This window comes from Protopterus annectens, chromosome 3.part0 (assembly GCF_019279795.1).
Source record: "Protopterus annectens isolate FY-2018-M chromosome 3.part0, PAN1.0, whole genome shotgun sequence".
Lineage (NCBI taxonomy): Eukaryota > Metazoa > Chordata > Ceratodontiformes > Protopteridae > Protopterus > Protopterus annectens.
Window position 1 is genome coordinate 1,710,894,456 of NC_056731.1, and position 15,354 is coordinate 1,710,909,809.

Here is a 15,354-nt window from a genome sequence, read left to right on the forward strand (position 1 = left end):
CGGCTCGAGGCAGCCCTATATCCCACAATACCATGCGCTAACTCCCCAGATCTCGTTTGCCGCTTTGCTGCGAGGTTGCGTTTTTACTGGCTCAGATCAGTGTAAAAATTGTTTTTCTTTTTGTGAGGATTTTTAAAAACATTTAAGGTTAGTTTTCCCTATCTGTTCATTATCTTTCCTTAAAAGCTTATTAACAGTTTTCGTTAAGCCCCCCCCCCCCCTTCCTTTAGTCAATTTGATAAACGGGCCTTCGAGCTTTAGTTTTTCTATAGTTATCCCTATAGTTTGCCCTTATTGAGTGGGTGTGTGTCTGTTTTTCTTAGTCAGCCCTTTAACTTCTCCCCTTGTTGAGTGAGTTGTGTGCTGACTGTGCTAGATTGTTAGTGTCCACTATAATGTCCAAAGACACTAAAGTCTCAGGATTCAAGAAGTGTGACTCGTGCTGTCAGAAGATGTCTCTGACAGACGGTCACACTTCTTGCGTTTATTGCCTGGGACCCTTGCACCTGCAGGACTCTTGTTCTGTTTGTCATGGATTTAGTCCAAGAGTCCTGCAGGAGCACCACAATAAGCTAATTTTGAGGGGCTTATTGAAGCCTGATTACTCCCCATCTAAATCTGGCTCGGGGAAGTCATCCAAGCCCGCCAAACCCTCGGCTCCAGTTTTTGAGTCGACGGCTGACGGAACCGAAACTGCTCCGACATTGGCTCCAGTCAGATCCGATGCGAGCAAGACATTGCCCGCTCCAAAACCCATATCGGAGCCGACAACAGCGCACAAGCGCTCTAGGTCACCCTCCGTAGAGTCCATTCGTTCGGCTCCAGGATTGCCCTTACTGTCGGAGCGGAGTCATAGGTCTCATTCCTCCAGGTCGTCCAGACTGTCCGACCATGACATTGAGAGGGTGGTCAGTAGACTCCTCAAGTCTCAGGCACTGGCCCAAATTCTCCAAAGCCCATCTCACCAGACAGTGGCTCCCTCTGTGCCAATTTTGATTCCTCCTCCGACTCTTCAGTTGAGCTCGGAGCCGGAGTTTGTCGGAACCGGAACCTTACCCACGTCGGAGCCGATAGTACCACCTTCGGCCCTGGCATCTTCGACTCCAACCTCTTCATTGTTTCTCTCCGTGGAGAGGTCTGGGCACTGGGACTCCATCATTGGCTCCGAGGGGGCGAGTGGCATCGGACCCTTGTCTGACCCCGTTCTCCCTCTTGGAGCTTCGGCGCTGGTTAGTTCGGCCCTGACATCATTCTCAGAGCCTTCTCTGTCGGCGCCGGGAGCTGTCCTGGTATCCTCGGAGCCAGGACTTTCTTCTGTGCCTGATAGGGGAGCCTTTGAGGTGATGAGGAGCGTGCTGGATCCGGCGTCCGCTCCAAGGTTGGTTCCTTCAGCTCCTCCCTCTACAGTGCCTGTTACGGTCTCTGGTCATCCTCTGGCAATTGATAGCAGAGATCCAAAGCATAGGGTACCCACTTTAGGTGTCTCTTCTTCATCCGAGGCCTCCCCTGAAGCGTCAGGGGAACCCCCTAGGAAAAGAAAGTGCAAGAGGAAGCACATAGACTCTCCCGAGTCTATCACTTCGGACACAGACTTGGATGAGTCGGAGGGTTCCCCGAGATCCCCCTCTGAGGATGTCTCCTTTTCAGACATCCTAGAGATCCTGAAACAGAGGGGGAATTGGTCCACCCTCAAACCCTCCGAGGATGAGTCGGTTTAGCTTGGCACTTTTGGGTCTCGCCCTTCCACCTCCTGGGTGTCCCCTCCTTTTGACCCACTGATGGAAGTAGTGGCCAGAAAGGCGCAGGCAGCTCCTGAATCGATGGAACCTACGCCTAGGAGGCCTTCTAAATTTATTTCTGCTCTGGTAGACAAACCATTTCTGACCAAAGGTGTATCGGTAGATGCTATGGTAGTAGCAGCCGCCACTAAGATGGAATTACCAGTTCCTTCTGTACCTGTTCATCCTCCTAATAAAGAGTCCAGGACTATGGACAGGTACGGTAAGCGGACATTTGCTTCAGCAACCTTTGCCATCCGGTCGCTGAACTATCTATGTCATTTCACCCGCCTTCAGAGAGATTTGCTCAAAGAACTGGGTGAAACCATACAGGATCCTTCTGCTGCGGGATATCAGGACAAGATTAACTCCCAGCTCGCTACCCTGAATTCCATTGCCAACTCCTCCATGCGGCTTATCTCTTATGCAGCCGATGGAGCGAGTAGGGCCGCAGGCACAGGGGTTGCGTTAAGACGTCACGCCTGGATGTGACTGTAATTTTGCTGATCCCTTCAAGGCGTCTTTCACCAACACTCCCTTTGATGGTTCAGAGTTGTTTGGACCTCAGGTGAAGAATACCCTCACCAGGTGCGAGCAAGATGGTAAGACTCTCTCTGCAGTGGGAGTCCACTTTTCCACACCATCTACACCATACCCTAAAGGTCAGAAGGGTGGAAAGATGTGGTTCCGCAAACCACAGGGAGTCGAGCCTGCCGCACGTGGTGAAATTCCCCCCAGAGGCAGAGGGGGAACAATAATAGACGCTGCCCCAGGGGCAGAGGGGGTCCACAGAACCAGGGTTCCAGGGAATCCTTCCCTGACCAACCCTTTCAGCATCCCTGAGAAGCTGCCCACCTTCGAAGGCAGTCGGGGGAAGATTATCTCTGTACCCGGAAGCCTGGCAATCCCTCTCGCAAGACAAATGGGTACAGTCGATCATATCAGAGGGTTACAAAATCCCCTTCATTTCCCTCCGATCCAACCGCCAAGACCCCTCCCAGACGTACCACCCGGACATAGGGGTCAGGCACAGCTAGAGATAAAAACGCTGTTAGAAAAAAGAGTCATCCAGGCAGTCCCAGCAGACCAGCTAGGATCCGGAATCTACTCCAGGTTCTTTTTGGTACCGAAAAAGACAGGAGACTGGAGACCCATTTTGGACCTCAGCAGACTGAACAAGTCTGTGCAGAAGGCAAAATTTTGGATGGTAACGCTGCAGTCCATTCTGCCCTTCTTGGGCAGAGACAACTGGATGTGCTCGTTAGACCTTCAGGACGCATACTATCATGTAAAGATACACAGGCACTCCAGGAGGTTTCTCCGCTTCCGGCTGGGAGCCAGTCATTACCAATTCAGAGCCCTGCCCTTTGGTCTCACCACAGCCCCCCGGGTGTTCATCAAATGTTTGGCAGTGGTCACGGCTCACCTGAGACAAAAAGGATTCCAGGTGTTTCCATATTTAGACTGGCTCATTACCGCTACCACCAAGCAGCATCTTATCATAGCCAGGCATTACACCATTTGCATTTGCAACAAACTAGGTATTTCCATAAATTTCACAAAATTCTTCTTGTCACCTTGTCAATGTATAAACTTCATAGGCGCCGTATTAAACACCACAGAAATGTCTGCAACATTACCACCTCAGAGAGTGACAGACATATGGTGGAATGTTCAGTTTCTGTTTCAGTCCAACAGAATTCAAGTCAAGTTAGTACTGAAAACATTAGGCCTCATGGCAGCGGCGATTCTCCTTCTCCCCTTAGCCTGCTTCCACATGAGAATTCTCCAGTGGATGCTTTTTTCTCAGTGGTCCTTTCAACAGCTCCCAAATGACGCGCAACATATTGATAACCCCAACTTGCAAAAAACATCTCTCCTGGTGGATGGTCCCCCCTCAACTTCTTCAGGGCAGACCCTTTGTTCTTCCCCCTCCAGTTGCCAGGGTGACAACAGATGCCTCCCTGATCGGGTGGGGGGCACTATCAGGGCATGAATGTCCAGGGCACATGGCAACAATTAGAATGCCACCTGCACATAAATGTCCTGGAGATGAGAGCAGTGCTTTTATCGTTGCAAGCCCTTCAGGACTCTCTTCCCACGGGGACTATAGCAGTTCAAACGGACAATATGTCTGTAGTGTGGTACATAAACAAGCAGGGCGGAACAAAGTCCTACCCCCTATGTCGAGAAGCACTCAGACTTTGACAGTGGGCGATCTCCTCTCAACGGTTTCTGATAGCAATGCACATCCCCGGGAGGTCCAACGTCATAGCGGACAGACTGAGCAGAACAATTCTCATGCCTCACGAGTGGTCTCTAAATCAGGCGGTAGCAGAGAAAATTTTCCAGAAGTGGGGCCAGCCTTGCTGCGACCTTTTCGTAACACCTCAAAACAGCAAGTGCCTCGACTTCCTCACACTCTTCCCTCTACCAGGCCATCCCCCCAGAGATGCTCTTGTCCACGATTGGCCTCTGGGTCTTCTATACGCTTTTCCCCCTTTTCCGTTGATTCCACAGTTAATTCAGAAAGCAACCGCATTGAGATCCAAAATGATCCTCATTGCTCCGTACTGGCCTCAACAAGTATGGTTTCTGTTCCTGCACCGTTATCTACTGGAACAGCCCTGGTTTCTGGAACCATTTCCAGACCTTTTGACCCATCTGATGGGCAAGCTGCACCAGTCTCTTCAGTCCCTCAACCTCACAGCTTGGTTGCTCCACTTCCAACCATAGCCAGACTTCCCTTTATTTCTCTTCCTGTCCATGATATCATTCTTGCCTCCCATAAGTCCAATACTAGGGGAAGACTTTTATGCGAGTAAATGGAAGCATTTTTCGTTCTGGGCAAAAGCTAGGTCCTTAGATCCTTTTAATGCACCAATTCATAAAGTTCTAGAGTTTCTGGTGGAGCTTTTTCATTCAGGGTCGTCGTCAGCCACTATCAGAGTACAACTAGCGGCCATTGCCAGTTTTCATGTAGGGCTCTCGGAAACCAATATTATGTCCCATAAACTCTGTAAAGCTTTCCTCAAGGGCATCTTCTTGCTCAGACCTCCCATTAAGGATCCTCCTCCATAATGGGATCTAAATTTGGTGTTAACTTCATTAATTCTCCCTCCCTTTGAGCCTGCAGCTTCTTGTTCCCTCAAGCTTCTCTCTTGGAAAACTCTGTTTTTGGTGGCTATAACATCTGCCAGAAGGGTGTCAGAACTTCAGGCCTTGTCTGTCCGTTCCCCTTATTTGGCTTTTCATAAAGACAGGGTAGCTCTCAGAACGAATCCTTCCTTCCTTTCTACCAAAGGTTTCTTCTGAATCAAATCTAAACCACACTATTGACTTGCCTGTTTTCTTCCCAAATTATTCAAACAGGGCAGAACAGAAACTACATTCCTTGGATGTTCATCGTCAACTGCGGTATTATCTAGACAGGACAAAACAATTCAGAAAGTCAGAACAGCTCTTCCTTTCTTATGCTGAAGGAAAGAAAGGACTTCCAGTATCAAAGGTAACTCTTTCCAGATGGTTAGCATCCATCATTACCTTTGTCTACGAGTTGAGACACAAACAACTTCCTTCAAGACCTAAGGCTCATTCAACCAGGGCACTATCTACCTCAACAGCCTTTCAAGCAAGGTTACCATTAGATGCCATTTGTGCAGCAGCTACATGGGCTTCTCAACATACTTTTATTACCCATTACAAACTTGATATAGCCTCCAGAAATAGAGCTGACTTTGGTTCCACCGTACTCAGGAGTCTGTTCCGTTGAGCTACGCAGGACCAAGGTGCTAGGGACGCTGTCCCATCCAGCAAAAATGAAGGCGAGAATGACAACTTAACATTAAGACGTTATGTACCTACCATAACGTTCCATGTTGGTTGTCTTCTTCTCGCCTTCTTTCTTGCGTCCCTCCCTCCTGCCCCCTAGCCTGGACAGACTTGAAGGTCTCTGACTCCTTTTCCTTCATGATACATAGTTATTCAGGGTTACCCATATCATGAGTGTTACCAGCAGGGAGACCGTATTTTTATATAATAGCTTATTTTTTGGTAACAATAAAACTATACTATGTGTTAGCTGTCAACGAGATCTGGGGAGTTAGCACATGGTATTGTGGGATATAGGGCTGCCTCGAGCCGGTAAAAATAGCTCTCGAGCTATAGTATAGGCCGAGTCGGAGCCGAGGATCGGCTCCGAACCCATCCAGCAAGAAAGAAGGCGAGAAGAAGACAACTAACATGGAACGTTATGGTAGGTACATAACTTCTTATTACTTATCATAATGGTAGATCACCACATTTCAAACTCCACTGCCTGTTTCTTTCTGTTTTTCCTCAACTTTCTCACTTACCTCAGATCTGAAGAGGAATGTGTTGCACATCATTGAAAAAGGAGGGTGTCTGGCAGTTTGGTAAAGTTTTATCTGCTGAGGAATCTATATCTCAAGTTCTAGCGGTTACTGTAGGTAGACATTTACAGGTCTACGGTTATGGTAAGTGCCCAGAACATTGATTGCCAAAAACTGCTATGAAAGAATTTAGTTAGTACTTAAATATACTAAAAGAAAAAAAAAATCCAGCTTGCTGATTTTTTTTAATCTTTTTCTTTTTGATCTAGATTTATGTTGTCGTTGTTTAACTGATAGTTTACAAGCTACTCTGGCCAGCGTGGCACCGGTGTTTGCTGTGGTAAGTAAATGTTCTATGTTATAACACTGTGACGTAGGCAATATTAAATCCATTCAAAGCTTTTTTCTCGCAGCACAAAATTTAGAGTAGTGTTCGGAAACTGTCATAACAGGGTTTCATTTAAGATCAGAGTAGAAATTGGAGGGTTGCTTGTTTAAGCTGATAGGTCTAATCTGTAGGTCACTGAGATCTATTATGGTATCTACCACAAAACATACTCTCAAAGTGGTTTCTGAAAACTTCCCAAAAAATTATACCTGCAGTGTGTGCAAGCTTATGGGTGATATAAGGAATGATTACCTGTCATATGTATAACCTTGACCAGACAAGCAATACAATTTACCTGCAATTCATATCCAGGGAATCTAATTGACTTTTAAATTGGGGAACAAGGAATATCCTTTCATAACCTGAATTTCAGCAAGGTTTTGAGCGTGTGCTCCCATTTTTTGATGAGGAAACTATCTCAAGATTTTAAATCAGCAAGTTGGTAAAAAGGTTTCAAGTGGAGTTACTAGTCGCTGGAAAACATTTGTAGAAGGTACAGGGCATTGCTACTCAGCCCTACTGCTCTTTAATATTTTTACTGTATCTTAAGCTTGTAGCACTCACACTGGTTAGTTGATTGATAGTAGAAGGTCCATCTGCTTTAAACCCTCAGGATGTTAAGCCCTCCCTTTGCACCGTATTGCCCAATAGTAGCTACTCCTTGGTGCTTCTCTCTCTCTCTCTCTCTCTCTCCATTTGTTTTCTGTTACAAATGCTCTTCAGCTAAGGAAGAAATATTCCAAAATGCTGCTTTGCTGTTATGGTATGCAGTATTTTTATAGATTCAGTCTTTTTTTTATAAATTCACAGCTTCATAACCATGAGTAGAATATTTCCTTCCTACAATTGTCTATCATCTTAATATATTTTAGATCATCTACGTTGAATGCTGTATTCACTTTGTCTGTTTCTTCTGTACCACTTTGAGTTCTAGGCTCTGTTTCAGAACATTCAGTGTAACGTCCATTGTCAAAAAGTATGCCAGTGGCATCAAATTCTGTTTGTTAAAAGGCAAGCTAAGGACCTTTAATATCATTGATCAAAATACAACATCGGCTTTATAATAGAATATCAAACCCTGCTGTGTCAGGACTGAAAACTTTGCAAGATTCACATCAAAAATTCGACACATTGTTTCTTAACATAAAATTGCAATGTAAATGGAATATTTTGAAATAGATTTTTTGCATGGGACAGTAATCTTTGTACGGAACAGTAGTCTTTGTACCCTTCAACATGGGATCTTTGTTCCTACACCCCTGTTTTCTAAATGTATTATTTCCAAGGTTGAAGAAACTTGGAGAAAAGGAAACAATTCTTAGGATGAACACTCTTAACGTTTTTCCTTTACCCTTAATTAGACTGACATTGGGGGACACCATTCACATTATTCATTGATATTTCTGCAGTAGATGCTGAGTAGCACTTAACATTTCAAGACATTTTCTTAAAGGTGTACATCCTTTTAAATGTTGACCAAATGGGTGCTACTAACTATAGTGTTCCCTATAACCTCTTTAAGTGCTTCGTCTGTATGCATTTTAATGATACCATAAAATACATTGTAAGGTGTTGTATTCCTTTTCAATGTCTAAGAACCTGTCTATAGTTGAGTTGACTTCTAAAAAATAACACATAGTAATCACCTTGTAATGATATACTCTTCAGACAGAATATAATGTGCACATTCTCAGTAGCCATAATATGCTTGTAACATTGTCCGACAGAATATATGTTTTTAAATAGTTACAGTACAGTACATGTAGACCTTATGCCGAGAAAGGGGATTTTTGTCTGGATGCGATTCCATTCTTAGTTAAGCATTTGCATTTTGGTTGTTTAACTAAGAACATGGTTTCTTGCCGGGAAAGAGCACTACAGATGCGATGTTTGCTCTGACAGTGTTGATGGAGAAGTACAGAGAATGTCAGAAGGAGTTACATTGTGTTTTTTGTAGACTTGGAGAAAGCATATGACAGGGTGCCTAGAGAGGAGTTGTGGTATTGTATGAGGAAGTCGGGCGTGTCAGAGAAGTATGTAAGAGTGGTCCAGGATATGTACGAGGGTAGTGTGACAGCGGTGAGGTCTGCGGTGGGAGTGACGGATGCGTTTAAGGTGGAGGTGGAGTTACATCAAGGATCAGCTCTGAGCCCTTTCTTATTTGCAGTGGTGATGGACAGGTTGACAGACGAGATCAGACAGGAGTCCCCTTGGACTATGATGTTTGCAGATGACATTGTGATCTGTAGTGAGAGTAGGGAACAGGTGGAGGAGACCCTGGAGAAATGGAGATATGCTCTAGAGAGAAGAGGAATGAAGGTCAGCAGGACTAAGACAGAATATATGTGTGTGAATGAGAGGGAGGATAGAGGAATGGTGAGGATGCAAGGAGTAGAGGTGGCGAAGGTGGATGAGTTTAAATACTTGGGATCAATAGTTCAGAGTAATGGTGAGTGTGGAAGATAGGTGAAGAAGAGAGTACAGGCAGGATGGAGTGGGTGGAGAAGTGTTAGGAGTGATTTGTGACAGACGAGTACCTGTAAGAGTGAAAGGGAAGGTCTACAAGAGGGTAGTGAGACCAGCTATGTTATATGGGTTGGAGACAGTGGCATCGACAAAAAGGCAGGGGTTTGAGCTGGATGTGGCAGAGTTAAAGATGTTAAGATTTGCACTGGGTGTGACGAGGGTGGACAAGATTAGGAATAAGTATATTAGTGGGTCAGCCCAGGTTGGAAGGTTTGGAGACAAAGCCAGAGAGGCAAGATTACGTTGGTTTGGACATGTGCTGAGAAGGGATGCAGAGAATATTGGGAAAAAGATGCTAAGGATGAAGCTACCAGGTAACAGGAAAAGAGGAAGGCCTAAGATAAGGTTTATGGATGTGGTGAGAGAGGACATGCAGGTGGTTGGTGTGACAGAGCAAGATGCAGAGGACAGGAAGAAATGGAAACAGGTGATCCGCTGTGGCGACCCCTAACGGGAACAGCCGAAAGAAGATGATGAACTAAGAACAACTTTAATTTTGAGTGAAATTTAGAAAAGAGTACAATAGATTTTATATGTGGAGGGTTAGTACCCAAGATATTTAGGGAAAGAATGGAGAAGGTGTGTAGTTTTAAATGTGGGGCTTGAAGGAGAAAGGAGCTAAAGTTTGTTCAAGTTTAAAGACTAGGCAGGCCTGCTACAAGTAGTGTGGTTCTGAGTTCTAGAGGTAGCCATCCATTTGGCTTTATCAAGAAAGAATCAGTGGTGTTCTCTTTTAGGGACTAGGGTGATGAATCTGCAGTTGTTGTTGCAGGTGGTTTGTAGAGCTTTGCGATTCATTTTTTGATGCAGTGACTTTGATGGGGAGAGCATATGCCAAATGGAGGAGAAGGACCTCTTAACTATGGCACCTCTTTTGTCATGGGAAAGGAAGTATGATGCTTTACTGGGCCAGAAGTGCAGAATGTTTATTTTGCTCTTAGTGTTTTATGCATGTTTTTGTAGGTTGAGATTGGGTTCTAGCCAGACACCAGCATATTTTTAATGCTAAACTGTCGCCCTATTGATGTGTACCTTGACCAGTCTTTGCTAGGTTCCAAGGACCATGGACGTGTTTTTTTTTTTTTTTTTTTTTTTTTTTCTTCTTCTTTAGAATGCGTTTGTGAGTAAGAAGCCAGTCAGATAGGTTTTTGTAGATTTGTTTCAGCTGACTTGCTTATTTGAACCCACTTTATTTATTTAGGGAACTTAGTAGCAATTGTCCACTTAATAAAAGCAATGCAGATTTACAAGCTATATGAGATCTGTACTTTAGAACCATCTTTCAGACAGCTTTAAATTTAGTCATGCCTTGTAAAGAAGTATCAGAAGTATAAAGTAAGTAAAGAAGTATCAGATTTTGCATGGGGAACTGTATCAAAGGGGCTAAAGATGCAAGGTCTTTGTTATGAAAGAGACAGGCCAAAGCATAAAAAGATAAAAGTGAAAGAGATGTTAGCTGTGATCCTTGCTTGGAGTCTCTTCATCATGTGTGAGCCCCATGGCCTTTGCAGGTGAGTGCAGACTCACAGTGATGTTGCACATGAAGAGTGGGGCTTCAGGTCTTACCCTGGTAGTGTATGAGGTCACAGTTCAGCATTGTTTAACCATACAAGCTTCCCACATTTCATCAGAGCAAAATGTAATGGCAGAGAAGCTGAGTAGGACTAGGACAGACTTTCACAATTGGAAATTAAATGAGGTACTTGGGTGGTCTTCCAGGAATTGATACAGTTGTGGGGAACATCTGAAGTATGTCTGTTTGCCTCCTTTCAAAAGAAACTTTGCTCCAGGACTCCTTGCAGGTAGGCCTGGAAAACAGATGATTTTTCATTCCCATGGATCTGAATGTTCTTGTATACAGTTCCTTCCTTTCCACTGATATCCAGGGTCATTCTCAAGATTCAGAAGGACTCTTCAAAGATTTATTGTGGTGACTTCCTTTTGGCTCAGGCAGTGGTGGTTCTCCCTTCTAATGGAATTGGACAAGGGCATTTACCACAAGCTTCCTCATAAATTGGATGCACTTGCACAAAACAGGGTGGGTTTGAGAACACCCATCTAAAACATCTGCATCTGACTGCCTGGGTGATTCATTGTTGATATCTTTTAGGCACTTTGTTTCTGATGCCATGTAGCAGGTACTAAAGGAGGCAAGAAAGCCTGCTGGTAGGAAACCTTATTTTAATAAAATGAAAAGAAAATTACTGTCTGATGTCATACTAATAACCAGGGCCCATTCCGGGATTATATACCACTGGTGCTACAATACTTGTAAGAGTTACAAACGTCTGGCCTTTTTTATTCCTCTGTCAACACAGGTACAACACAACTCAAGGTTTGTCTGTTGGCTGCCCATGCACCCTTCCCTTTCTGCTCAGTCTTTGGTCATGCTGTTCCTGAAAGGAGTTTGTTTTTAAGACCACCTAAGAAGCCGATGACATCATCTTGGAATCTTAACGTTATGCATGGAAAGTTAACTTTGTCCCCCTTTGGACCAGCTTATCAGGTTGATTTTATGGTTCATTATATGGAAGACTGCATTACTTGTTGCTCTGACATTCGCAAAATGAGATCTGCTGTGAGCTACAGCACAATGGCACTAGGTATACTGAACCAACTGATATTGGCAAGATCCTGGTAGATAGGTTCAGTGCAAACTTCATCCCCCCCCTCACCCCCCAAAGGGCCCATCACTATACCGGAAGAATGCAAAGCCCCTGTAATCATGGCTGCACAAGTAAAGATAGCACTCTCCAAAGCCAATAGCACAGCATCCATGGGACCTGACAACATCTGAGGCCGAGTTATGCATGAACTACAGAACAAACTGGCACCCCACCTAAGTACCATGTTCAATCATACCCTCTCTTCAGGCTTTGTGCCTACTGAATCGCGCACAGCGATGGTTATCCCACTCCACAAAGGGGATGCCAACATGGACCCTGGGAATGACCGCCCCATTAGCCTGATGAGCCTGGTCTGCAAGGCCATAGAATGTATCATCTTGTAGCTTATAAACAAGGGCATAAGTAACCTCCAAACTTTGGACCCCACTCAGTTTGGGTTTATAAAAGGTAGGTCATATCTCCTAAACCTGATTGACTTCTTTGAAGTAGTCACCAGAGCCGTGGATGAGGGTAAGGTGGTGCACACAGCCTATCTTGACCTCGCCAAGGCTTTCAACACCATCCCCCACTCTGGAATTATAGATAAACTTACTAGACTGGGCATAAATCCCTATGTCACAAGATGGGTGGCCAACTGGCTCACTGAAAGAACCCACACAGTGAAAGTAGCCGACTCTAAATCCAACTTCAGACCAGTGACAAGTGGAGTACCACAAGGCTCAGTCCTGGGTCCTCTCCTGTTTGGCATCTACTTCTCAGAAGTCCAGGCTAATACAGCAGGTCTTTGACTAACAAAGTTTGCAGACGACTGCAAGCTAGGTGCCATAATAGAATCGCCTAATAATGTTGACATTCTACAAAGGGGCCTCACTGAGACTGATGCTTGGTGTCAGTCATGACATCACGCTCAGTGCCAAGAAGTGCATTGTCATCCCTTTTGGGAAGAACACTGTACTCATGAGCTGCTACATAGGCGGTAGCCTACAAAACACCAAAATTGTGATGAGACCTTGGGACACAGGTGGACAGTAGTCTCTCCTTTGATAATCACATTGCCACAGTAGTCAGGAAATCCTTATACATGTCACACCTCATCACAAAGGGGTTCACGTCCAGAAAAAAAAGAAGTAATTGTTCCTCTCTACTCATCCCTTATCAGACCCATTATAGAGTACAATGCCCCATTTGGCATGTACCTTGCAAGACATCTACAACTAGAAAGGCCACAGAAGTACCTCACTAAGAGGATTACTAGCCTCAAACAGATGCCATACGCAGACCGCCTCAAAAAACTCCAGCTCTACTCCATTGCTTATTCCCTACTCAGAGGCGACCTCTGCCAAAATACAAAGCCATGTCAAACCCAGATCTGTTGGACATGCTACATTTAAAGAAACCCCAATCCCTCCGAGCCACACACTCCAGGGAACTAAACCTTGCCACCACAATAAACAGAGCATGCTGGAGGGATAGATTCTTGTCCCAGAGACTTCCCATGCTCTGGAACAGACTACCCATTCATGTCAAGCAAAGCTCCTCATTAGCCCTCTTTAAGAAAAATCTCGACAGTTGAATGGGAAATAGGAAATTCACTCCGAGGGTCACTTCTGTGGCTCTGCTAGACATGGGCACAGGAAAATAACTTTCTTGGGTGGTGAAAGCCAGGGAACTTTTTTGGCTAGGCTTATATAGGCCCCAGGGCCGATAGCCTAGTACCTACCTATGAACCTATGAGTCACAAGCTCACATGGTGGGTGAATCCTGTTTGGTTTTCCATATAGATAAAATTCCTTTAAGAACAAAATCCCTCATTCATTCCAGAAGTAGTTTCAGAGTTTACTTTGACTCAAGCCATCAGTCTGGCTGAATTCTTTCCTTAACTTAAAAATCACGGTAGAAAATATTCTTTATACTCCAGATGTGCACAGACAACTCTGGTATTATTTTGACAGAACCAAGAATTTTAGGGAAGCTAAACAGTTGTTTATCTCCTGTGATGGAACAAAGAAAGGGCAACCCTTGAAAAACGGACTATGTCAAAATGGTTGTCCCTTGCTGCTGTTTTATTCCCACCATGGTAAAATGTTTCCAGGCAGGGTCAAGGCAGATTCTACTAGGACTGCCTCTTTGATGGCATATTGGCAAGGGGTGGATACTTGGTCCACTATACTTTCAAAAAGCATTGCAAACTTGATTTTTGTTCCAGGCCCAGAACAGGCTTTGATACTACCAATGTCCAGATGCTCCTGGATTCTAGTTTTTCCTCAAACTTCCAAGCTGTGTAAGATATGGTAATCTACCCATATAGCTAAAGGCTACAGTAGCAGTTGTATATGGTGAACATAGTAAGTTGTATAACTGCTCTTTCCATAACAGTAGATATTCGATTACGTCAGTGTTGTAGTAGGTGCACCCTGCCTCCCACCATCCTCCTTTTTCGTTCTGTAGTTATGCTTTGTCTTTTTATCAGGGCAGTAGCCTCCAACTTTTTTGGGACAAGAAAATCTTGAAGATATTTGGCATTGTTTTCTCCCTTGGAAGCTCAAGCTGTAGCAGCCTGGGCAGATCTGTTGGGGGAGTCTCATATTTTGGAATATTGGATAGCTGTTATATCCTTGGACAGGTACAACTGATATTGTTAAAGGTTGTTATAGCAGAGATCAAGCATCTGTTGTTATGCTAAGAATATGTACACAAATGTACTTTACTAAACTTAGATCTGTGGCCATTGAGTCAAGATCATAAAGTTTGAACAGATTAGTAAGGGTTTATGTTCAGAAGTGCAAATTGTTGAATTTCCTTAATTAAATCTATAAGACATTTCTCAAAATTATTTAACTGAAATTGGTGTCAAGCTGATTGGTCTCAAATTCTTATCAGTTTTTTTTTTTTTTTTTTGCATGGTATTATATGAGAGATGTTGAGTTTAGAACAGTGCTCGTTAGACATTATTTAGTAAACATTGTATTGTAAACAGAATGGGAGTAAATTCATCTTTGATATTGGGTAATAATACTACCAGAATATCGTCAGAGCCTGTATAAGTTATTTATTTATTCCATTTATTAGTTTAGAATTGGAGAACATTCACTAATGGTAATATGATAAATCAGTTTATCTTTTCTCTGATTTTTCATTGCCTTCAATAATGAAGAAGTTGGGAGTGGCCAAGATGATGAGCAGTTAACAACACTACTTTTTAGCTCTGCTTCATTTTAACATCTGACAGGATTTTTACTAAACTCAAGTAGAACATTTCAAAACTTTTATAGTTGAACATCTGCTGAAAGATTTACTGCAAAAAAAAAAAAAAAAAAAAAGTTTGAAATTCTCTTAATTGCTTTTTTCCTGTCAAGAAAACTAGAAAGAACCAGTTGTCTCAGAATAAGCTACTCTAAGCCCAGTGTACAGGACAGTACTATGAAAAAAGACATGCAGACTATACTAAGTAACATCAGGGAGCTTGTCTGTAAAGATAGATAAATTAGAAAGCAAAATTAAGTGCTGAGCGAATCATATAAACTACAATCATCACAAATCTCGAGTACAGAAGAGGCAACGTCTGATGTTGATGGAAGATTACTTGAAAATGAGAACAACACTGAATTTCTTCAGAAACAAAACAACTTATTCTGGGATGAAATAGACTTGTAGAACAGATCTAGAAGGAATAACATATAATG

General features: G+C 43.6%; 1 protein-coding gene across 1 annotated transcript in view; it reads left to right on the plus strand.

Moving 5' to 3' along the window:
• The window catches only part of MRS2 (magnesium transporter MRS2), a gene marked incomplete in the record, with an annotated part of 468,540 nt that overhangs the window by 26,047 nt on the left and 427,139 nt on the right, over positions 1-15,354 (plus strand). Inside the window, 1 exon segment of the mRNA XM_044065745.1 lies at positions 6,400-6,470. Coding sequence (XP_043921680.1) covers positions 6,400-6,470 — 71 coding nt within the window.